The 21,495-nt window shown below is 62.0% G+C and overlaps 1 protein-coding gene across 7 annotated transcripts; it reads right to left on the bottom strand.

The window, feature by feature from the left end:
• Positions 1–727: 727 nt before the first annotated feature.
• Positions 728–20,955, bottom strand: NDRG4 (NDRG family member 4). Of its 7 annotated transcripts, none has more exons than XM_074840262.1 (17): positions 20,750–20,949; positions 16,850–16,941; positions 16,365–16,409; positions 9,604–9,709; positions 8,254–8,374; positions 7,922–7,984; positions 7,671–7,731; positions 7,269–7,355; positions 7,116–7,172; positions 6,639–6,742; positions 5,764–5,820; positions 5,624–5,675; positions 4,870–4,917; positions 4,620–4,655; positions 4,374–4,425; positions 3,731–3,769; positions 728–3,077 (listed from the first exon to the last, which is right to left on the bottom strand). In XM_074840262.1, the coding sequence occupies exons 1-17, from the start codon at positions 20,784–20,786 to the stop codon at positions 2,923–2,925; spliced, it is 1,212 nt and encodes a 403-aa protein (XP_074696363.1). In that variant the 5' UTR covers positions 20,787–20,949; the 3' UTR covers positions 728–2,922. The 7 variants fall into 7 exon arrangements, with proteins under 7 accessions (XP_074696363.1, XP_074696367.1, XP_074696366.1 ...); XM_074840266.1 differs by lacking the exon at positions 20,750–20,949 and adding an exon at positions 20,565–20,604; XM_074840265.1 differs by lacking the exon at positions 20,750–20,949 and adding an exon at positions 18,635–18,724.
• Positions 20,956–21,495: the final 540 nt, after the last annotated feature.

Raw genomic sequence — 21,495 nt, 5'->3', positions numbered from 1 at the left:
CCCAAGCTGCTGGCTCACATCTCAGTGGGCTCAGCCCTGGCAGTCTGCATTCTCTCCCCACATCTCTGGGCTCTTCTTCACCCGCTCCAGCCAACCATCCATGTGGACTCCACAGTCACTCTCCCTTCATGCCCTGGCTCTGGGATGTTCCAGTGTGGAACACCCCAGTACCAGGTAGACACTGACACACTGGAGCAGGGATGAAGGTCAGGATGCAGAGAGGGGATCCTTCCCAGGGAAGGCTTCATGCACTTGGAAAGGGCTGTAGCCTGGGACATGCAGCCCTTGATATGGAGACAAACAGGGAGCCTGCAGTCCTGGAAGAGGACAGGGAGGCTGGATCTCCCAGAGACCCTGCTCATCCCCAGATTTGTGCAGCCATGCATCTTTCCTTCCCCAGTGGGCATCCCTTGGATCCAACCTCTTTGGGCCACAGCTGGCAGCTTTCCAGTCTCCATCCACTCCCAATGTATAGGGCACTCTGCCTACGGCTGCTCTGAAGCCAAAGCACCCCACAGTTCCCCTCCACATGCACTCTGGGGTCCTGGGCTCTCCTCCATGGGCACTCTGGTCCCCCTCTCCCAGCAGTGCAGCTCCTGGTGGAGTTGGTGGCCAAGGTGTCCCTCTTGTCCTCCCTGCCCACCAGATCTCTACAGGCAGACCCAGGATGGGCTCAGACCCGCTTCCCTCCAGCACGTTAAAAAGAGCACAGCAGATTCTTCACATCTTTGTTAGTTTGTTGGGGTTTTTTTTCCAACACAGTAAATCCTCTCTACAGCAACAGGTTAGTTAAATCTGGTTTACATATTGCCATCTTGTGAGTGCTGCGGCCTTGATGCCGCCATGACAAAACCAGGTTACGCTCAGACAGGAAAATGCGTTAAATTCCGCTGTGACCAGGAAAAAAGGAAAACTAACAAAAATCAGAAGAACAAACTACCAAGGAAAACCAAACCAACCAAGGTGAGGAATCGAAGGTGAGCATGGCCAGACCACCTCCAGGGGAACCACACAGCACCGCTTGGATGAGGATGCAAGGGGGAATGAACCCAAAAAGGTCAGGGACTAGACAAACCCTTATATATCTTATGTATAGGTATTTATATATATATCATCTGGAAGGACACACTGAGAAAACGAGAGATCGCAGCGGTATCTACAGTAAAAAGGAGCTACGTAGCTTTCAGAGTCACACTGAGAAGGAAGCACACGGCAGAACAAAGTGGGGGACAAATAGGGACACTGGTGTTTCAGGGTTGCCATTCAATATGGGAGGGGCTGGGCAGGGCATGGGTCTCAGGGCCAAAAGCCCTTATACACCCACTGGGAGCCCCAGGACCCCCCATGCCTCTCGCTGGGGAACAGGGACAGGATCTGGGGGGGGGCGAGTGCTTTTGGGTGGCTGGGTGGGACCTGCTCCCAGTGGGCTGGTTCTGCTTGCCCAGTGGTGGCACCTGGTGGGTCCCCTACAGGTCCCTGCTCGGGTCCCCCATGGACCACCCACAAAGACCTGAGCACTTACTGCCAGAACCAGCGGCTCCCTTACCCCAGTGCAGGAGGAGCTGGGCTCTGCTGCCTGCGGGGTGGGCCACAGGCGCCAGCAGAGGCTGGGTGGCCGACGGCAGGTTACGCGATGACACGGCTCTCCATGCCGAGCGCAAGAGGCTGGATCCACCCAGAGCCAGTGGCCAGATGGGGCCCCGTAGCTCGGGGTGGGGGGGGGGGGCAAGCCCTTGAGAGATGCCCCACTCAGTGTGCCGGTGAGAGGTGGGGTGGATTTGGGGAGCCGTGGTGGGTCTGGCCAGCTCTGCAGGCAAAGCCAGATCATGGGCAAAGCCAGACACTGGGGTGCTCCCCACACTGTCAGCACTTTGCAGTGATGCACCCTGTGGGGCAGAGGGTGCTGAGGGCTCCCCAGCATTGCAGGGGGGGAGTGTCTCATCTTATTGCTAATGGCTCCACTGCGGTGACACCCACAGACTGTGGCAAAACTGGAGGGGGGGTTTGCCATGTGACATCTCCAAACCCGGTGGCCTCTGAGCCTGGGCAGCCTCAGCCCAAGAGCTGGGATTAGAACTGCCAGTGTGGCAGGGACAGAGCAAGACAGGGCACAGAGTCCCCCTGTCCCCCCGGTTTTTGGTGGCAGGTGGTGATTGTCCTTCTTGCAACAAGGGACCAAGGAAGTGTCACCATGGGTGAGGGCGTGGGCAGAGGCAGGGGGACCCCCACGCCAATCTCCTGCCTTGATGGCTTCTGGAGCAGAGCTGAGCCCTCTCCCCCTGCTCTGGGTCAGCACACAAAGCACATGACCAGGGCGAGGGGACAGTTTGGGGTGCGATTTCTCACAATGCTCAGCAAGTTCTGGGGCAGGAGGTCCTGGGTGTTCTAGCTCTCCCCAGGGAGGGTCGGCAGGGAGAAATGGGAGATGCATCCCCAAGAAGGACCCAGTGACCTCCCAGTGAGCACTGCTCCCTGTCTTGTCTTCCTTCTGGTTTGACCAGCCATTGGTTGACCTTGGGGGACCAGCCTACCTCCTGTGTCCTCTTCACGTCCTGCTGTCCTGCCCCACCCCACCATCCTGTCCCCATCTCACCACCCTGCCCCTGCTCCCCCATCCAGGCCCCATGCCCCTGCGATCCACCCTCCCTGGCCAGGGCCAAGCCAATGCTGGGGAGGGTGAAGACCGATGCAGAACCATGTGTGACTGCCAGACGAAGCCAGGAACTGGAGCCAGGAGGCAGTGAAGCGAAGCTCCTCTCCTTCGGTACCAGACAAGGGGATGAGGCCAATGGCAAAGACGACAAATCGACCCCGAAGGAGCAAGGGCCCTGGTGGAGGATGTCCACGGGGCGGGTGGGTGCTGGCGGGATGCTGATGGATGGGAGATGGCTCTGGAGGAGACGTCGGCGGCAGGTGTGGACCTCAGCATGATACCTCCATGGTGTGGTTGATCTGCCCCATGGCCTCAGTGCTCTCCGAGTGGGTGCAGGCACGTGGGCGGGTGCCATCCACCGAGCTGGCGCTGGTGAGGGAGGCCGTGCGGGAGCGTGCCAGGCGGGTCATGCTGGCAGATGGCACTGCACGGGCACAGAGAGACAGCCAGGGTGCTCAGTGCCCTTCGAGAGCCATCAGGACCTGAGCCGACATTGCCTCACACAAGCAAAGCCACCGGTCCTACTCCCCGATGCAAACAACCCCAGGCGCAAGCTTGCAGCATGCGGTGCTGTGACAACATGAGCAGCTCCAGGCTGGCAAGGGACACTGGGGCAGGGACAGGGCACGCTGCAGCAGGCTGCACACCGGGCACATCTCCCGGGCATGCAACCACTAGGCATGAGGCAGCAGGGACCCCTGGCCACCACGCTCCGGGGAAGGAGTGAGCTGGGACGGGAGCTCTCCTGGCTCCCCAAGGTGTGCAGGGAAGGTGACACCTTAACTCCGGCCAGGATGCCCAGCGGGCACAGCTCCTGGCCGGCTGGAGGAGGGCACAGCAAGCACACTGCCGAGACTGTGCCCACACCGGGAGGACTTCTCCGAATGCCATTTCTCAGCCCCCGCTCCTGGCTCAGGGTGGCATCTCAGGCAAAGCAGAGTGAGGCAGAGGGCACCTGGCTAGGAAGCGCCAGCCCCTCACCCAGGCTGCTCCCAGAGGTGCCCAGGCAGCTCAAGGACACAGGCCAGGCGGGCACCATGCAGCAGCGGGCACGGGCCGAGCAGCACTGAGCAGTACCTGTGCCTCCACTCAGCCTCCGATCCTTCAGGTGGGCGACTGGCAGGGGTGGGGGGGGAGTAGGGCAGGGAGGGCAGAGAGAGAGGGTCAGCCGTGCTGGCTGCTCCGTGGGGCCAGGAGCCCCCACCCAGCCCCATGTGTGCATGCACACGGACCTGCACGCACACAGACACGCGTGCATGTGCACAGGGACCTGCAAACACACACACACGTGTACATGGACCTTCGCGCACATGCGCACACACAGGTATGCACACACACACACACATGCTTGTGGACCTATACACACACATGCACACAGACTTGTGCACGTGGACTCTGCACGTCTGTGTGCACACACAGCCCCTGCTTGCACATGCACACACACACACACACATGTGCATGCATGCACAGAGACCCTGTCCGCACACATACGTACACACAGAGCCCTTGTACACATGTCTGTGTGCACACAGAGCCTGTACACCCCACGCCCCTACAAACGCTTGGACAGACACCTTGTACACCTGCATATAGAACGCCACAGACACGCAGGGGGCGCCAGGCTCCTCTCCTGTGGCAGGGTCAGCACACGCGCACACAGGCACACACACAAGTGCACACGCAGGCACACGCCAGCCCCGTTCCCAGCCCTGGCACTCACTGTAACCCATGCCTTGCAGGAAGTACTTGAAGGCTTCGGTCAGCTTGCCGGGCTGTGGGGAGACAGCAGGCTGAGCTGAGGCAGCACCGGGGCCAAGATATCCACTCAGCCCCGAGCTGCCTCCAGCAGCCCCTGCGCAAGATCCCTGTGCCCACCTCAGCTCATCCCCTGCTAGCCAGGGACAGCACCAGTGCATGTCCCAGGGCCCAGTATACCCAGTTAACTGTGGAAATTGTGGGGGCTCACCTGTGTGACCTGGGGCAGCCCACCGGAGTCAGCCATCTGTAGAGAGAAAGTCCTGCTTAGTTTGGGAGGGTGCCTTTGCTGCCCACCCTGTCCCCCGGTACCTGGTGGCAGGATGCCACTGCTGGGGCCACCCTGCTCTCCCTACCTGCCCCCAGCCCCATGGCCAGGACAGACCTGGAATGGTGAGATGGGGACTGGGGCACTTCATGGGTAGCAGAGACCTCCCAGCTGCCCCCTGCCACCCGCCTACCTTCAGGAAGGTGGTGTTGGTGGGATCCAGCTTGGAGTTACACTCCACCTGCAGGCAAGGATGATATTAGCACCCTAGAGTGCCCTGAGCCTGGCAGAAGTTGCCCACAGGTACCACCGCTGGCCCATGGCACCTCAGCTGGCACCTCCCACCCCAGCCCTGAGCCCACAGAACCACCATCCCTTGGATGGAACAGGAGGGCCTCTCCCCTCCCAGGCAGCGTCTGAGCAAGGGTGGGGGCTGGAAAGGGAGGGGAGCAGGGCTGGTGAGGCGTCCCGTGTGTCACACACGTGTACGAGCACACAGGTGTGCTCATGTGCATATGCATAGAGGTACACGTGCTGGAGGAGGGTGTGTGTGCGTGCAGCTACACATTATGTACAGATGTGGCCACCTGCACAGTATCTGTGACTGATTGTGCAAGTGTGGACAATCACGTGGCTGTGTGCAAGCAAACACACATGCTAGCCACTGTTTGTGTTCATGTGGCCAAGCGGGGAGTGTGCCTGTGTGCCACCCCACCCGAGTGAGCACGCTGTGAGCACATCTGGGCATATGAGGAAGGGGAGGTTTTCCAGGTGTTGCGACCATGCACAGATGCACGTGCACACGCGCCTACACAAGCAGGTAGGTTTGCACATGAGCATGTCCCCGCAGACGGGAGCTCACACGTGTCTGAGCAGGCAGCAGACATGAGCGTGCCCACACGTGAGCACTGTCTGTGCCACCCCGCAGGCACTACCCCATCACTCACCACCCCCTCTTCAGCAGGCGCGTTGTCTCCGACCACCAGCATCACAGGGCAGCTGGAGGAGGAAGGAGCACAGTCAGGGCTGGGCCTGGGTGGGCTCTGCTGCCCTGGGACTCCCCATGCCATGCCGACACAACTCTTACCGCAGCGTCTTGGCGTTGGGCACAGTCCCAGGCCGGTTGATGTCCAGATCCCTACGGCTGATGGAGGAGAAAGAGGGCCAGCGTGAGCCCATGGGCAGGTGCTGCCACCAAGGCCACAGCACAAGAGCTGGGGCACAGCCAGCTCCGGGCAGCAGCACCCAGCTTCGCTGTCGCAGCACCCTGCGGATGGAGGACCCCACGGCCATCTCTGCCATGACCCCGGGATGCGGCACCCAGCGGAGCAGCGAGCCTCCCCACCCCCTGCACGAGGCAGGAGGAAAGTGTGGTGGGATTTGCTGCTCCCCGCCCCCACCAAGGCGGCTCCAGAGGCCAGTGCAGATGCATTTCCCACGGCAGATGCATTTCCCACACTAGATGCTCTTCCCATGGCAGATGCATTTCCGACAACAGATTTATTTCCCAGGGCAGCTGTGTTTTCCCTCTCTCCCAGGGGTGCTGAGGGCTTGGTGGGATGCAGGGGTGGGGACCCCAAAGCCTGGTACCCGGAGAGACGCCTGGCTCGCAGGGAAAGCCAGCAGAGCTGGCCAAGGATGCCCAGGGCCAGATGCTCGTGGTCCCCTTCCCCAGGCCTGTGCCAGCACCCAGAGCAGGAGGACTACCAGGGCGTGTGCATCCACGGCCATGGGCTCTGGGACATGGTAAGACTCTGGCACAGGTACCACCACTCCCGCATCCCTAGCCAGCACCAGCAGCCAGCTTTGCACCACTGCCTGCCTGCACCAGAGGGTGACGGCAGCACCCAACAGTGGTTAGGATTCCTATGGTGCCCTCAGGGCCACCCAACAGCACTGCAGCCCCTCGCCTTGGCACAGATAGGGGGGCAGCCTGCTGGCAAGGCCACCCGGGGTGCTCACCTGTTGTACATGTTGAGGAAGAGCTGGAGGTTGAACTGGTTCACCACGCTGCCAATCTGCTGCCGGTAACTCTGCACCAGCTCCGTGTTGTTCACCAGCTCTTCCTGTGCCGACAGGGGACAGAGATCAGGGCCGGTGCTGCTGGGTGCCACGGAGACACCCCCGCTCCCCCAGACCTGTTCCTGCCGTGCCAGCCAGCGGAGCAGAGCAGGAGGCTGCCAGGCAGTGAGGCTGGGCATGGCACAGGCAGCACACCCAGGCAGGATGCGGGCACAAGTTGCACGCTCGTCAAGGCTAAGCCCAGGATCAGGCAGGAGGGATTCCAGCAGGGCCTGACTAACCCCATCCACGGGCGAGGGGCAGGTCCAGCAGCACTGCGGCACCCAGCAGGCAGGGCAGGGTGCAGCCTGGCTGAGCCGGCTGCGACGCTGGGGAGGGGGCTGGTGTCAGGGGGCTGGCAGGACAGGCAGCCCTTACCTGGCTGAACAGATGGGACAGGACAGTGTCCGGCAGCGTGCTGGTGAGGCCAGAGAGCTGTGGAGGGAGTACAGGGAGTTATGGCACCGCCACGGCCAGCTCCAGCCCCAGGGAGCAGCTGGGGCAGGGAGGGGGTGTCGGGGCCCAGCCCACCTTGGCAGCTGCCCAGTCAATCCAGCCTTTGCCATTGGGGTCGATGTTCATGAGGACCAGTCCTTCGACCAGGTCGGGGAAGATGAGCTGCAGTGAGCAAGAGGGGCAACGCTCAGTGGAAAGGGGAGATGTGCCCAGGGTAGGCCCCCACCAGCACCACTGCTCGCGGCACAGGCATTGCACAGGGCTGACGTGGCCCCGTCCTGGGAGCGATGGGACACCTGTGGCAAGACCGCCCAGCCACCACGGCCATGGCTCTGCCATCCCCACCCTCCCATCCCTCCAGGAGCTTTCACAGTGGCACAGCCTGCCCAGCTGTGTCAGCTCCTGCTCTTCCCCATGCCCCAGGTTGACAGCAGGTACAGGCAACTCAGGGCCAGCCCATCCCAGCCCCAGGCTCACCGCAAACTTGGCCAGCACGTAGGCTCCTGCCCCAACACCGATCCCAATCACGTACTTGAACCTGGAAAGTGGAGAGGTGCGTATGGGGTCACAGCAGGCTCCAGCGTGAGTTCCCGGGGGTGCCCCTCCACCCGTAGCATCGGGCACAAAAAGACATGCAGGGTGCCAGCTTACTGGGACAATTCCCCAGCCCCAACCTCTTGCCTCCTGCCCAGCACCCTCAGCTGGCAGCCATGAAGAGGCTGACTCACCCGAAATGCTGCACCACGCTGGGTAACATGGCAGCCAGCTGGTCCATGGATGGGTACTGGTACCTGCAGCACAGGGAGGCACAGGATGGCAGTTATGGGACCTGCACACAGCAGGAAGGCTGGGACAGGGCAGCTGGGCTGCCCAAAGGGATCAGGGAAATGCCACCCACTCACAAATCACCCCATTGCCCACCCTAGACCAGTCGGGCCACGGGCTTTGACACAGTTCAGAGAGACCTGCAGGCAGGGCACACCTGCCCAGGCAGCAACAACGCAGTGGGCAGAGAGGTGACATCCCGCAGGCATAGCGAGCCCCTGAAGCTGGCACCTACCCCTGAGGGAACTGCGAGGCTCCTGCCTGCTGGCCCGGCGCGTCCACATGGCACACCACAAAGTGCTTCGTGATCTCCTGCATGTCCTCGTAGTTGAAGAAGGTGTTGAAGCAAAGCTTGTCTGTCAAAGGGCAGGCAGGGATCAGAGACCACACGCCCCAGCACAGGGGCCTGGCAGGCCAGGGGAGCATGGAGAGAGGTCGCCTGCCCTCCCACTGCCCTTCAACTGGGAGGTGACATGCCACCAAAGCCCTCCCATCCCCTTCCCTCCAGGCAACTCACCCCACAGCAAAGACCACAGCCACTATTAGCAAGGGCTGCATCCCTACTGGTGTTGGGAGGCATGGGGATGGGCGGACGTAGCCAGGAGGATGAGGGGTTTGGGGTGAGACTCGTCTGCTTGGAGGGATGGGACTGGGGGAAGCAAAGCCCAGAGTTGTAGGACCACCCAGTGGGCAGTGGGATTAGCAGCCTGGGGTATTATCAGCCCCATCCAAAATCCCCAGAAAGGGCTCAAGCAAACATGGGATTTGAGAAATGACTGCAAATCTCCCTGCTTGGAAACAGTCAAAGAAATAGCCCCAGTGCTGCTGTGGACAGGCCACCACCATTGCAGAGGGATACAGCCATTGCTGGGGCTTGGAGGGGTCCTGCCCCATGGCATCGGTGCCAGGACATCCCTCCCAAAACATGGGGGCGAGGCAGGCTGTAAGGTCCATCACAGCCAACACGACACATCCCTGGAGACGAGAGTGCTGCTGTGGTGGTGAGGCAGTTCACCCGGCATGACGGTGACTCAGCCCCGGCTGCCAGTGGAGGGCGAGATGCTTCTCCAGGCTCACAGGGCATCACAGCTCAGCCAGGGGACACAGCCCGGGGCAGGGGTCTGGGGTGCAGGTCCAAGGCTGCAGGCTAACAGAGTGCAGCATCTCCACATCCAGAGCCCCGGCTCAGGGTCTCTCCTTCCCAGCTATTCCACGCCTCCTTCGGCCCCCACTGCACCCTGCCGCCAGCCCTGCCCGTGCTCTGAATACCAACGGGGCGGCAGCGGCGGGGCCCAACCCGGCATCCCCCATGCCCGCCCTTGCCTGGTGTGGGCAGGCAGACAGCCAGCGCCGGGGTGGCCAAGCCCTCCTGGCTGTGCCTGGCCTGGGCTTTGGGTTCAGCTGAGCAGCCAACCCTCCTGGTGCTTTCAGATGCCTGAGGAGACCCAAAGCAGCCTGGGGACCCTCCGTGGCAGGAGGCAAAGAAGCTGAGCCAGAGTCTTTGGCCAAGGCCCCGGCACACGGTGCAGCCCCAGGCTTGCTCCCGCCTGCCCCTGCGCCCCGCGGCCAAGGGACCAGCACTCACGGTTCAGCCCCACATCATGGTACGTCAGGATGGCCGGGCGATTCCCCTTGGGTGAGCCCCGGATGACCACGTGCAGCAGACCGTAGGGGGTCTCAATGTCATGTTCCTGGGGAAGAGGAGAGACGGGGTGATGCCTGCCTGCCCTAAGACGACATCTCCTGCCCCGTCATCCCACCCCTCACCGCTGCTTCCCCGGGGGGCTGGGTCCCATGGGAACACAAGGGAAAGAGAAGCAGCCATCTGGGAAAAACAAGGGAAGGGAAGGGAAGGGAAGGGAAGGGAAGGGAAGGGAAGGGAAGGGAAGGGAAGGGAAGGGAAGGGAAGGGAAGGGAAGGGAAGGGAAGGGAAGGGAAGGGAAGGGAAGGGAAGGGAAGGGAAGGGAAGGGAAGGGAAGGGAAGGGAAGGGAAGGGAAGGGAAGGGAAGACTTGGGATAGGGTAATAGGATTTAGGATTGGACAGGTGTATCACAGGATCGGGTCAAGGGATATAAGTAGGATAGGATAGGATAGGATAGGATAGGATAGGATAGGATAGGATAGGATAGGATAGGATGATCTGAGAGGGCTTGGAAGAGGAAGATCATGGGACAGGACAGGTGGAGCACAGGATGAGACAGGAAATCTTCGAGGACCTAAGACTGAGGGAGTTTTGGCAACAGGGTGGGGATCACAGCATGGCCCAGTTGGCCTGGATTCACTGTGCCTGGGACAAACAGGCAGAGGTCAGACCCCAGACAGCACCCCAGGAAACACTGCAGCCTGATCCCAAAATGACAGCTCAAGTAGCTTTAAAATCCGTTGCTCTGAAATGGCTGTGCCCTCATACAGAGACAAGGACTGCCCCGTGCCTCAGTTTCCCTGGCTGGGAGGGCTCCAGCCTTGTCTCCACGGCCATCATTCCCATCCAGCAAGGAAAACTGGGGCTGCAAGCCCAGGTGCTGCCCAGGGATAAGGGCCCAGGGATCCCCTCCAGATGCCCATGCCTGCCAGCCAGGCCCCTGGCAGTGACCTCAGAGCTGGGATCTGGTGGGTGCAGGAGCATCACAAGCTAAGCAGGGCTGGGCAGAGGATGCTGGCAGGGTGCCCAACTGGCACGGACCTCACTGCCAGTACTGGCAGCCCCATGGATGGGCTGGTGGGAGGGGAGCGGGCACGTGAATGCTCCCATGGGTCACATGCCGACAAGGACTCTGAAGGACACAGGCCTCAGGTGGGAGGAACCACCTAAGGACAGGGTCTCCTCACTGTGGTGCCTCCTCTCACCGAGATCTGCTGTTCCTGAGGGGATGCGGTGCCCGAGGGCAGCTCAAGGGCTCTGTGCACGAGACAACACTCGGCTACCCAAGGGCACCCCGACCCCAGCCCTCATCCACAGCTGTCCCTCCACCCCCCCGGGCTGTATCAAGCAGCAGGCAATGAACATCCCCCCGCAATGCCAGATGGGGAAACTGAGGCAGAGGAAGGGCCTGGCCCAAGGTCAGAGCAGGAGACGTCCATGTGGTCTGATGCTGGGCACAGCGCTGGCTCCTTGCCCATCACCATGCCCACAGTCCCCATCACAGCCCCAACAGCTCAGCCTGCAATCCCGCCCCAAAATCACACGCCCAAGGTGGCGGCTCTTTCCCCAGCACTGCTACCCCCAGCCTCCCCCCGCCAAGCCAGGCACATCCCTGCCTATGGTGCAGCCTCTGCAGCATCACTGGGTACCACAACCCTGCCCTTTGTTGCAGGGATGCTTGCTGCGGGGAGAGGCTAGGGATGCAGGGGATGCAGGCAGCGAGGGGGGGCACTGACAACCCATGGCCCTGGCGAGGAGAGGCGCAGGGGTCACAGCACCCAGAGGTGTCTGAGAGAGCCCAGTCCTCTCCAGGTTACCCGCTTGCCGCTGCAGTGCTCCCGCCTCACTCGCCCCCCTCCACACGAGCCTGTTGCCATCGAGTGTTGCCATCACCGCAGAGGCCAGAAACCATCCAAGGGATTGCTTCAAAATGGCAAGAGACCCTCACCCTCTGCAACTCTGGGGGTGGGGAAGGGGCAGTGTGCCCCCCCCCCCCAGCAGCACTCAGCCCCAGCACAGCCAGCAGCTGCACTCGCTCACCCACAGCCTCAGCGCAGCATCTCCGCCGGGCTCGGGGAGGACATGCTCAAGGACAATGCGTCCCTGAAACCTGCGGCACGTCAGGGATGCAGCAGTGGGGCTGAGGGAAGGAAGGGCTCCCCAGCAGCAGGTCCCCCCCTTGCACCAACGCCTGCCTGGCCCACACCGAGCCCTGCTGGGTGCAGAGGTCCAGCCTCGGCGAGCAGAGGAGGTACTTGGGGCAAAACTCCCTGAGAAGGGAGGGCAGCAAGCACGGGAACGGTGGTACCTACCCCATCCCAGCACTCAGGCATGGTGAGGAACCGGGTGGACGAGGATGCGCGGATGGGCTGGGTGGGCCGAGGACGGGGTCCTGGTGTGGGGCACAGCGGTGTGGCGGGCTGGGGTGAAGCAGAGCTCTGCGCTGGCTCAGCCCCTCGCCTCGATTTATAGCGGAGCCCCAGCCCTGCGCTAAGCCCTCCCTCTCCCTTCCCCCTCGACGCAACGCGCAGCCCCGGCAGGTTTGGCCTCCATTGCGGGCGAGCACTGAGATGGAGCCAGCACTCAGCCATTGGCTGCTGAGGGAATTATTCATGCTCCAATTGGCCCCAAATACCCTTGTTTATGAAGAAAAAATGCCTGGTACCGTGCGGTACCTGCTCCATCTTCCCTCCTTCAGCAGACTCAGACAGGCAGGGATGCCTGGACAGGGTCGCAGCCTCGCAGCACACAGAGCATCGCCACAGCAGATCCCAGCAGTGTTCACCCACACCCATCACACGCAGACACGCGGGTCCAGCCCCACGCAAACATGCAGAATCATGCTCGAGCCTGCAGCTGCTCAGACCAAGGCCCTGCAGCAATGCACATAAACCAGGAAGCACAAACCCCCCCCCCCCAAATGGAGACAGGTAAACGCTAAACACACAGCAGAAGGACACAGCAGGTGTGCTCTGCGTATGCGTGTGATCACGCACATACATGCACAGGAACACACCGACACACAGCCGACAGGCAAAACCATGTCCCCCCACACGTCTGTGCATGCAAACTTTGCAAAAGTAAATACAATGACCCATGCTGAAGCACATGAACCCCACAAAATGCTTGTGCATACCCCCACAGGGCTGGCCTCCGTGTGTCTGCGTGGGACATGCTCCTGTACATGTATGTGCATGGCCACACGTGTATAAGAAGCACGCCTGCTGCATCCTTCTCCCATGTGCTTCGCGTGGATGCCACGGCCATCAGTCGTGCCCGCGGATGCACAACGACCCACACACATGCAGAACCTTGTGCACATGTGCACGGAGGGGCACACACGCGTGTGCACATGAACACTGCCCAGATACCCGTGTTACCTGACCCCGCAGCACAGTCATCCCGTCCGCTGCAGGACACTGGCATGCAGGGGATGGGCAGGATTTAGCCCCAACTGGATGTAGCCAGGGGCAGGTAACTAAGGCAGGAAACCCAGCGGCGCCAAGGGGTCAGACCCTGCCCCTGGGCTGACACACACTGAGTGCACACGCACATGTGTGTGCATGCCCGTGTGCACATGTGCGCAGGCAGATGGTTTCTGCCCTGATTCCAACGAGGCTTCGTGAGAGGGCGAGCAGGCAGCTCGCACGCACAGATGGCCTCATGCTGCCACAGCCCCAGAACCCCCTGGCAGGCTCTGGGTGCCACCCCCCTGCACTCTGTCTGCCCCTGCCCGGCTCAGCACCACTGCAGCACAAATCGGGGCAATTGTGGATGGAGAAAGAGTCCCGTGGTCCCTCCAGCGCCTGCCTAAAGGGGCTGGAGAGCCACGTGCCAGTGTCAGCCCAGGGCCGCATCCAGCGGGGACCCTCCAGCCTCCTGCCCACCACAGGTGTGCTCCATGCCAGCTGGAGCCTGACATCACCTCTGCATTGTCCCCACTTGGGCAGCTTGCCACGGCTTGCTTCCACCATGCCCTGGCATGCACCGCAGCCATGGGCAGAGGGGGTCCAGCCGCCAGCACCAGCACATGTACAGGCTTACCCGCATGACAAAGCCCTGTGGCCTCTTCGAGGCTTGTTCCTGGGGAGTCTCTGATGTCTAATAACAGGGCTGAGCCACTTTTCCCTGGGAAAAGCCCCTTCCCTGACCTGGACAAATGATCACCAAAGCTGGTGGGGAGCCACTGAAAGCAGTGTCCTGCAATCAAGTCAGGGCTGGGCAGCCAGGGGGTCTGGACGTGGGAGAAAGGACAGACAGGTGGAGGGAAGGCATCCACCTTGCCTCCACCAAAGCGGCTGTCCCGCAGGGAGTTCACACCCAAACCCGGAGAGATGCATCTCTGCTAACGAAGGACCGAAGGACCGTGTGTGAGGGGGAAGCCCAGCTCCCGGGTGGTTCCTGGCACAAGTACAACGCCGTTTGTGGGTCCAAGAGCCATTTTTGCTTTCCTCAGCCCTGCTGCCTGTGGAGCCAAAGAGCACAAGCCTCTGGGAAAAAAGCAAGAGATGCAGAGGGGGATAAGCAGGCCAAAAAAGACAGAAGGTGGCAAAATAGAAGGGAAAAGGGGTGGAAAAGCTGAGATGAAGTTAAGGCATGAATGCAGAAGGGTGGCAGGGAGATGGGAGGGCTCCCGTCAAATGGCATCACCACCCCGTTGGCTACTAGCCCATCCTCCTGGCAGGTGGCCCAGACCTCCAGCAGTGCCAGGGCACCCAGGTCCCAGGGCAGAGGCACCTGGCCCCTGCACTCCTGCACCTTGGCTTACACCAGCAGCCCCAAGGGCTTTACTTCAGCTGGCAGCAGCAGTGGGGATCCCCGCTCCCCCCAGCTGCCCCAGCCAGGCCAGAGCACCTTGGCAAGAAAGCAGTGACTAGCTCTGGGGAGGAGCAGAGGGTCAGGTGAAGAGTTAAGCTGGGGGGAAGGACTGAATTACCCCAAGGAGCTGAGCCTAGAAAATGGGGTAAGATCTCGAGGAAGGGCAGGCAGCCCACAGCCTTTGCGGGGAACTGACCTGCAAGTTGGGGAAAAGAGGGAGTTGCCCCGGCACAGCCTGGGAAGCTCATCCCATCCCCATCCTGATACTCCTGGAGGGGAACCAAGAGGGCACAGGGCCTGGCTGGCTTGGGAAAAGCCACCTTGATCCTTGCCCAGTTCATTATTTAGGTACCGAGGCCATGCAGGCACATCACTGTGGCATGTGCTGTCCAGACCCGCTCCACTTGGGCACCATGGGGGACACAGTTCAGCGCCACTGTGATTGTCCTAGGAGAGTCACTGCTCTTTAACATCCCCTGCATGTCAACCAAGCCCTGCCCTAGCACAGCTGAGCGAGAGCCATACTGGTGCCCGTGGCGCTACCAGCAGCTCCAGGCAGCCCGGCACTGCCACCTCCCTCTCCCTCCTCACCTCCCTCTCCTTCCTCACCCTCACTTTGGTGACATCAGGGCGTGTGGCTTCCCCTCCAGTGGTCAACAGGGACCCTGAGCAAGCAGAGCAAGGAGCAGCCCACACACTGTCACTCCCAGCCCCAGCATCCCGCCAGCTTTGGAGCTGCTGGGAAGGGCGGCATTTCTTTTCTACCACTACCAAGAGGCCTCTAAGAGGGCCACCAGAAATCTCCTACTCTGTGAACCACCGCAGCCACCACTCAGCATCCTGACAAAAGTCCTTGCTCCCCGTCTGGCTGCACCCTGCCACGCGCACAGGTGATGGAGGCTGAGTGGGCCAGCCCCAAAAGCCTGGGCACCACTTCGGGTCTGCCAAAACAGGGACCTGGGCTCCCCTGCCCCTCCCCCAGGAAGAATGAAATCCAGATTTATTTTATCCTTGCAGGTGCTGCTGTTTCAGTGCCAGACCCTGGTTCAGCCAGCACCAACCAAGCCCACCCTCCTGGTGGTCCCAGCAGCTGGCAAAGCAGCAACATAAAACCTGAATGCAGGTTGTATGGTTGACACTAGGTCACTGGTGTCCCCTGAGAGGGGGGATGCTTTGGGAGAGGGACAGGCAGTGAGCTGGGGTTGGCAGCCCCGCTACCCTCCCTCCCCATCTACCAGCACCCCAGTCTCTGCAGGGATCCTGGTGCAGAATGAGCTGGGGCAGAGGTGTGAGAGCAGCGAAGACCAACATGGGAGCCAGGCACATGTGGAGACCCTGCAAGCCCCGAGGCCACGTCATGGGGCTCCACCAAAGCAGCAAAACAGAGGTACAAGGTGGGCAGGTGCCAGCCAGGGGAGCGGGAACCCTGCTCTCTGGGAGAGGTGGGTGGTACAAGGGGCAATGCCCCAGCTCTCCAAAAAAGAAAGAGGCTTTCAAACATCCTTATGTAAGCAGGGAGCTGGCATCGCCCAGGAAACCATTGCCATGGCAATGGTGGAGTGGCTGGAAAAGCAGCTCAGCCCTCCTGAGAAGAAATCGCCTGTTTTAAAGAGGTTTTGTCCCGGGCTTGTCACCAAGTGCCCGCCAGCCACATCCAAGTGCCAGCACAGAGCATGTCTGGCAGCACCCCCCTGTCCCCTCCTGCCAGTGACCACAATGGACGTGCAGTCCCACGCACAGACACCCACCAGGCACTGCGTCCCCACGGAAGGTGGGGGACAGCAACACCCCTGCTCCCGCTCAGCACCCCGCAGCCTTCCCCAGCCACAGGCTGCTGTCCCACGCAGGACCCAGTCGGGGGGGCACCCCCCGTGGCTGCTCCTACCTTCCAGTCCGTGTCCACAGCGGAGAGGAAGACATCTGAGTTCTCCTGGGGAGTGAAGGAGCCGTTAGGGACAGAGACATCCCCCCGCCGCAGCTCACTCCCGTGACAAAGCCCCCCGACACCACAGGCACCCACTCCCCGGGGCAGCACTGGCTGCAGGGGGACACAATGCCCACACGTGTGTACACACGCACACACAGCTACAGTACCCGCACACATGTGCATGCACTATCTGCACGCGTGTGAATTAGCCTGTACGTGCACCATCACACACACACATCAGCACACCAAGCCAGAACCCGCGCTCACCGGTGCGTGCGCGGCCATACAGCACACGTCTGCACACACGTGTGCACCGGACACCACCCGCGGGCGCCCATGAACACCCAATACCAGCACACCCCCTGCCCCAAGCTCCCACTTACACACCCACATCCTGGCACCTCACATGCAGGAGCCAGAGCCAGCGTGGCCACCAGACTCACCAGCTCGGCGTCCTGGCCCCGCAGCAGCGGCTTCTCCTCGGTGAAGCGCAGCTCGTGCAGCCCCGCCATGGTCATCTCCTGCAGCAGCAGCCCTGCCCGGCGTGAGGGAGCTGTCAGGGCAGGTCCTGACTTGGTCCCCTTTGTCCCAGCCCCCCCGGAGCCTCCTGGGTGTCGGACGGGACCTAAATCAGCTTCACTCCACTCATCTACCACGGGGACCTGGTGCTTCAGCTTGTCTGGGGGCCACAGCGAGCCCCTTCGCTGGGAGCTGAAAGCAGGCACGGGGCTGGAGGAGCTCAGCTTCCAGCTCCCACTCAGGTCCAGTTCTCCCAGTTAAGGACATACCCATTTCCAGTGCATGGCAAACTGGGAGACCAACCTGGTCGGTCCATGCTGGTTGTCCCTGTAAGCACTCAACCCAGCGCTAGAATATCCCAATTCCCACCCCAACTTCCAGCATCAGAGAGAGAAAATCCGAGGTTTTGGCTGGTTTTTAAGCTGCAGACAGCTATGGGTGCAGAGCCAGAACAAGGGGTGATGTTTCTCAGCCATGCTGGGAGGCAGCGGGATGCTCCGAGCAGCAGGGGAGCAGAGAGACAGCCTGAAGTTTGTATTGCAATGATGGGATAAAACCAAATGTGAAGCCTTTACGCCCAAACTCTCCCTGCCTGTGAAGCAGGTGCTGGCCAGCCAGCAGCTCAGCCCCGGGGCTTGCAGGGACAGACTTCGCTGTGGAGCAGAGGTATGGGACTGGATGCTGCTGACCAGGGCACTGGGACTTTGTACCCCACAACACCAGCATCTCCAAAAACACCCCCAGGCCAGCTTCAAAAGCAAATGGGAGCAAGGGGGTGCCTGCACCCCCAGCAGCTGGCTGCACACGGAGGGTGACAGACATCGGGGACACAGGACAATCCAGGCTCCCCTGTGTATAGATTGGGTGGGTAACTGGCAAGTCCCAGTGCTCAGGATCTGGACCTCAGGCATTTGCCTTCGCTGCCTCTGTCTCCACCCCTTCCCCAAGGCCAAGCCTTTGGACAAGTTGTTGCTGCTCTGAACAGTCCAGCACCAGTCCCACACCCCTTCCACTGCCTACCCACCCTCTGCAATCTCCCTGGCAATATCGGGGATGATATCGGGCTGTGCTAGCGCCACAGCAGACACAGACCCTGCTTCATCCACAGCCTCAGCCAAGCCTGCTCCACATCTGTCCACCTTCAAACCTGGGTCAGCCCAGGCTGATGATGTGGAAAGGCCAAGCAATGCTACGAGCATTGCAAGGCCACTGGGAATATGGGAGCTGGTCATAAACTCCCCTCCAAAGACAGCTTTTGCTCATCCGACCAGGTTTTCCATTCAAAACCCAAGCAGGCTGTGCCACCTGGCTGCTTTCTGCAGACACCACACTTTGCTTTGCTCCTTGGGAGCCATCCAACGAACCAGAACTGTTTGGAGGGAGAAACAGCACCACGAAGCCTCCCAGGAATCCCAGGACACCCAGCGCCGGGGGTATCCACATCACCCCCTGCACAAAGGGGCTGGGGGCTGCACAAAACCCCAGTGGGGACCGGTGCTGAGAGCCCCATGGAGAGACACACCGCTGGGGCATGTTGCTCCAGGCTGGGCTGCTGCTGGGGAAATGGCTTTGTGCAAGGGGACAGCCCTCGCCTGCAGCCCACCAGCGCAGCCAAGACTCTGCAGCCCACAGAGCCACTGACCAAGCAACCCCGCGATCCCCTGGGGCACAATCCTGAGGTTAAAAGATGGGAGGAAAATCAGCCTCACCAGTAGCTGGGTCTGGAAGAGAGCAGGAGTGTCCCACGCTGACCGCGCCAACCCACTGTGTGGCTGCACCCCCGGCAGCTGGGAACAGCACTCAGTGTATGGTGAATGCCTTTATTAATTAAAGCCTCCAGCTAATATGGGAGGGCGGGTGGCTGAGCAATGAGGAAAGGCCCCGTGACCTTGCTTGCATGGTGTGGGGAAAGCTGGCTCACAAGGGACATGGCAGAGCCCTACACCAACCAGCGTCTCCAGTGAGGGTGGACAGTCACCTAAAGTGGTGCTGAGCACGGGAATGGAGGAGGGATCAGTACATCAGGGAGTCCCATGGGTGCAACAGCCTGCGAGCAGGATCACAGCCACGCTGCCAGCTTCCCAGGGGTGCTCAGCAGCCCATGTCACCCCACAGGTACCCTCGTCCCTGCTCCTGCCAGCACAGCAGTGGGGCTGTGGGCAGCATCACCCAGCCCAGCCAGGCCACCACCACTGCGGAGGGCTGCTGAGGAAGCCATGTCTCCAGGTCTCCTAGCCAAAGCAGCTTGGCTCCTATTGCACTCTGTGGCAACGTGGCTGGCAACGAGTCCTTTTCCCTGCAGCTCACCCCAATGCTCCCCAACGGCGCCTATCCCCGGGGTGCTGCCCCAAGCGCGCCCATCTCAGCTCCCAGTCTGCCTCCCCAGTGCAGTGCCACCATTTCCTGGGCACAGCTGGGACACGCCTCGTCCCTAATCCTGCATCGGTCCCAAACCCAGCGGGACAGCAGTGCTCTGTTCTGGGACTCGTGCTCTGCCCCGCCAGCGCCCTGGCACTGCATGTATAGACGGGGATGGAAACAGCCACGTTGGCTCTGCTTCCCCGGGGATCTGCAGCCCAGTGCTGGCTTCTTGGAGGAGAAACACCTTGTGGTAAGGAAATACACTATCATCATCATCATCATCATCATCATCATTATTATTATTATTTTATCATGATGAGGTGGTGCGGAGGGTCTGATGCTGGGCAGCATGTCCGGTTGGAAGGCAGGGGTCCCTCAGACAATGCACCAACTTCACGGGAGTCTCCCCATGGACCACCTGCTCCTGCCCTAGCGTGGACGTGGCGCCCACGGGATGCTGGCACAGATCCTCTGAGCTAACAGCAGTGCACAGCAGATGGGGAGGCAAATCCGGAGGAGTGAGGGCTGGCCCCTGCCAGGCGGCAAAGCCAAGGCGACCTCCAGCAAGGCGGGGAGAGGGAGGAGGGGAACCTGCAGCCCAATCCGAGACACAGACGGGTGCCCACAGCATCCCCCCCCCCCCGAGCAGGACTGCTGAGGAGCCACGATGGGGTAGAGGAAAACCCCAGTGTGATCCAGGCCGAGCCACCTCCTGCCCCGCCAGTGCAGGACAAACACCCACAGCTTGCTCTGCCCCCATGGAGGGGGGAGGGGGCAGGTCTGCACCCCAGCAGCCCCCACAAACCAGCCTAGCGGTGTGGTCCAACCGGGGAGTGCAGGAGCGGGCAGGGCAGTGTGCGAGACCCACCAGGCTGGGGGACGCGGTGCCAGGGATGCAGGGGCTGAGCATCCCGGGCTGGGGGGGGGGGGGGGGGCAGTGCCAGCGGGGGGCTCTGCGGGGGTGCGCGCTGTTTCGCAGCGGCTGTTGCTAAGAGCAACCTCCTCCCCTTGCCCCAGCCCCGTCCTCGCAGCACCCAGGCAGCGGGGAGACTCCCATGGGAGGCTGGGCCAGTTGGGGACGCCGCAGGGATTCCCCAGCAGTCCCACAGGCACCCCCCCACCCCGGCTGTCTGCTTGGCGGACCCCCGTGCCAGGAGGCTGCCGGCTCAGTGCCCCCCCCCAGCAGCACCAGGCTGGCCTTCGCCCGCTGCAGCCCTGGCACCCCGGCAGGGATCGCCTCCTTCACCCCAAAACCATCGCTCCCCCCACAGCCCGTACCTGGGGGAGAAGAGGCAGGCGGCGGGGGCGGCCGGGGCCGGCAGCCCCATCTCCTCGGCGGGGGCTGGAGGCTCGTCCCCCCCCCCCCGCCCCGCCGACCCCAGCACCCCAGCGGCCGGCTCCCCCCCGCCTCGCCCCCCCCCGGCAGCCCGGGCGGGGAGCGGGTGCTGCGGGCCGGGCCGTACCTGTGAGCAGCTCGATCTTGTGCCGAAGCACCTTCATGCCGGGGCGGCGGGTCCCGGCGCCGCCGCGGGCGGGGCGGGGCGGACGGAGGGGGCGGCGGCGGGCCCCGGCGCGGGGAGCGAGCGGAGCCGGAGCCGCAGCCGGAGCGGGAACCGGAGCCGGTACCGGAGCCGGTGCCGGTGCGAGGCGCGCAGGGCGGCGCAGGGGCGAGGCTGGGCACGGCCCCCGCCGGGCCGGTTCCTCCCCTCGCCGGGGCCGGAGGGGAGGGGATGGGGCCGGGAACGGGGCCGGCGCCGGGGGGTGCCCGGAGGACAATGGGCCCGGGCCGGGGCTGGGGGAGGGGGCGATTACACGGGAGCTGGAGCGATGCGGGGGGGTTACACGGGAGATGGGGCGATGCGGGGAGGGGTACACGGGAGATGGAGCACTGCCGGGGGGGTTACACGGGAGCTGGAGCGATGGCAGGGGGTTCACAAGGGAGATGAAGCAATACCGGGGGGGATTACAAGGGAGATGGGGTGTTGAGGGGGTTACATGGGAGATGGAGCGATGCGGGGGGGGTTACACGGGAGATGGAGCGAGGGAGGGGGGATTAAACGGGAGATGGAGCGATGCGGGGGGGGGGGGTACAAGGGAGATGGAGCACTGCCGGGGGGGTTACACGGGAGCTGGAGCAATGGCAGGGGGTTCACAAGGGAGATGAAGCAATGCCAGGGGGGGTTACAAGGGAGATGGGGTGATGAGGGGG

This window comes from Strix aluco, chromosome 14 (assembly GCF_031877795.1).
Source record: "Strix aluco isolate bStrAlu1 chromosome 14, bStrAlu1.hap1, whole genome shotgun sequence".
In the NCBI taxonomy this organism is placed as follows: domain Eukaryota; kingdom Metazoa; phylum Chordata; class Aves; order Strigiformes; family Strigidae; genus Strix; species Strix aluco.
This window is presented reverse-complemented; position numbering and strand designations above follow the sequence as displayed.

What these genes read in the sequence shown, in the direction of transcription:
- NDRG4 (XM_074840267.1), bottom strand. Translation starts at nt 20,786, where the DNA reads ATGAAGGTGCTTCGGCACAAGATCGAGCTGCTCACAG. An exon ending in TGTCCCATCTGTTCAGCCAG is followed by an intron (nt 6,743 to 7,115) that starts GTAAGGGCTGCC and finishes CTGTCGGCACAG; the next exon opens with GAAGAGCTGGTGAACAACAC. An exon ending in CCCAACGCCAAGACGCTGCG is followed by an intron (nt 5,676 to 5,763) that starts GTAAGAGTTGTG and finishes TTCCTCCTCCAG; the next exon opens with CTGCCCTGTGATGCTGGTGG.